The sequence below is a fragment of the Gavialis gangeticus genome, unplaced genomic scaffold (genome assembly GCF_001723915.1).
Source record: "Gavialis gangeticus isolate Ggan-Ray unplaced genomic scaffold, GavGan_comp1, whole genome shotgun sequence".
Classification (NCBI taxonomy): domain Eukaryota; kingdom Metazoa; phylum Chordata; order Crocodylia; family Gavialidae; genus Gavialis; species Gavialis gangeticus.
The window spans coordinates 19,065,110-19,067,819 of NW_017729014.1; the positions used below are offsets into that span (position 1 = coordinate 19,065,110).

General features: G+C 42.4%; 1 protein-coding gene across 1 annotated transcript in view; it reads left to right on the forward strand.

Annotated features, from left to right (window-relative positions):
• The window catches only part of LOC109293798 (ATP-dependent RNA helicase DDX19B), a 29,694-nt gene that overhangs the window by 15,327 nt on the left and 11,657 nt on the right, over positions 1-2,710 (forward strand). Inside the window, exons 5-6 of the mRNA XM_019511898.1 lie at positions 1,355-1,447; positions 2,186-2,288. Of these exons, the coding sequence (XP_019367443.1) occupies positions 1,355-1,447; positions 2,186-2,288 (196 nt within the window). The remainder of the gene's footprint in view (positions 1-1,354; positions 1,448-2,185; positions 2,289-2,710) is intronic.

The window sequence follows — 2,710 nt, forward strand, 5'->3', positions numbered from 1 at the left end:
AAAAAAAAAAAGGGGGGGGGGGAGGGGTTATTTGGTCACAAGTTCCCCCTGTCTGCTAACCAGAAAGAACAGAAAACTGCAGGTACTGAATGAACTGTAATGTAATTGCAGTGGATACAAAGAGAATATTAGATGATGCAAAGATGAATATTAGATGGGGTATTAGATATTAGAATCATACAGACATTTACTCTAGTTTGTAATCTTGCTAAGGTCTTTGGTACAAGGTATCATTTGCGATCAAGTTCCACGTGTTGTTTAAAAAAAAGGATCACCTTTTTCTCAAGACTTTACATTTCTTATGGAATTTTTCCTTGGTCTTGGATTATGGGGCAGTAAATAAAAGCATCCTATTTACCTTCTATCTGCAATTCACCTTTTTTTAAAAAAAAAATGGTCTTCATGTCTTTAACCTCAGTCTCCCATTTCTTTTCATAAAGAAATTTCTCCAAAGTTGATCTCTGTCAGGCTTTGAACTCTGTATATTTCTGCTATCTGCTTTTTGAGGTTGGATGACCAGAATAAATTACACTACCCCAGCTAAGGATGAACCATTATTTTATAAGGCACCACTGTAGGTGCCTTCTGCCTAATGTCAGACTAACACAGCTAACTGCCTCTCTCTCCATTCATTGTTTTACAGAGAGGCAGTTTTAGTATCTATTCTATTTTTAATAGATCCTGACACATTGCTTGCTTCCTTTGATCATAGCTACGCATTGAACAGAGTGAATTGAACGAAATATTGAACAGAGAATTGCAGGCTCAGCTGTCTGCATTGATGCTCGGGCATGTTTAGTTAATTTAAAACTGAGCAGTGGGTGTGAGATGCTCCAAGTGATTCCCTCCAGGATTCAGGTTTTGGGATAAAATGGGGTTCCCAGTATGTTTTTATGGGTTCAATTAAAATCTTTGTTCCCATGTTAATTTTTGGTGAATATTTTAAACTGTTATGATGGGCCACTAAGTACTTTGCCACCAATGTAATTGTGTTTTATTCCTTGACGTAATAAAGGGCAGAAAGTTCATAGTCTTGAATAAGTATCTCTACTCTTTGATTTGTGCTTCTGTTGGAAGAAGAAAGCTGTTGTCCAGAATTTCTAGGGTATGTGCAAGCCCATAGTGAATGAGCCACAGAGGGGCCACTTCCTCTCCATTAACAGTATCGACAAAAACAGCTGGCCCAATAGTTTGCCGCTTGGTTCATGTGATAAGTGAGCATTTTGGCAGGACTGCTGGTTATTAGGTTTAGTTTTATAGGCACCTGCACTGTGATCTCCTTATTGACCTTTAATACCTGTTTCTAATGCTGTGCTCTTCAAAACTCTCCTATTTCTTCCTCTCCTGTTTCCAGGAAACCCCAGCTCCTGCAAGGAGTTTATGCCATGGGCTTCAACCGACCATCTAAAATTCAGGAGAATGCTCTGCCCATGATGCTTGCTGAACCGTATGTATACATCCTTTCTGCACTTGGTAAATAGAGGGGAAGCATGAAATCATTGTTAACCATTAAACCACATATTTTAGGTGAGGCTGCTTGAAGTGTTGCTACACACAGAGCTGTTGATGCAACCAGCTGTCCGGGGTTGTGCTGATGGGCTAAACAACAGATGCGCATAGGTCCCTATAAAGCACCTTTGCCTTCATTGCCAGCTCTACAGCAGTACTTCTCTCTGTCTTTGGCAGCAGTAAATCTGATGATCTTTATAATATAAGGGAGACTTTATAAAGCTGTTTAACCATGGTACTCCATAAATCCTGGCCAAGGCACTGCAGTTCAAATGCCACAGTTCATGGCTGCCTCAGTTTCTCTGTTTACTTCATCCATACCCTTGGGGTGAAGGGCATGAAGCAGTGATGCCAATGCAAGGGGGAGCTGAGCAATGTGGAAAAGTACTGCCACATCACAGCAGCCTTCTTAACAAAGCTCCACAGTCCGTGGAAGCTGCTTGTGTCCAGATGGATGCAATTTGTAGAGTGCTCACTTGCACCCTCCATCTTGTGAAATCCTGCTTTTATGAGACTGGATGTGGCTTTAGTTTGGATACAGCTAAGATGCAGGGCCAGTGTATTAGAATCCCTTATCTGTGGCTGTCATTCATCCTGTCACTGTGTAGCCCATGTTAGTCGCACTATGTCAAGCTCATCCCAGAGTGTTTAAAATGACTGTTGTGTGTTGATCCAGCCCACAGAACCTGATTGCCCAGTCTCAGTCTGGTACTGGTAAGACAGCTGCCTTTGTCTTGGCCATGCTCAGCAGAGTTGAACCTGGGAACAAGTACCCACAGGTAAAGGCTTCTGGAATCTGCTGGTTGTGTTGGTGTCTAGTGGCAGTGCAGTGCCATCTAGCGGAGAGGCTGCAATTTATTTTTGGTTGTGCCCTTGGTAGCATTTCCATAGCAGGAAGCACTTCCCAATATGTTGCTGTTTCTGTGCAAAGTAGGGAAAGCCCTTGACATGTAGGTGCCTGTTATGTATAGCTACTGTGTTCCCTGTACCACCTGTGCAGCTTTGGCTCCCTCTCCTTCTCGCACCTTCCAGTAGTCTTTTGAGGAGCCAGAAGAGGGACAGTTGAGTGGCTGAGTAAGGGGATATTGCAGAGCAAGCATGGGGAAATGAGTGAACAGAGGTCTTAAATTACGTAGGAAGTTGACTAACACTTCTAATCTTCACTCAGAAATTGTTTTAAATAGACCTTCCCCCCAACAAA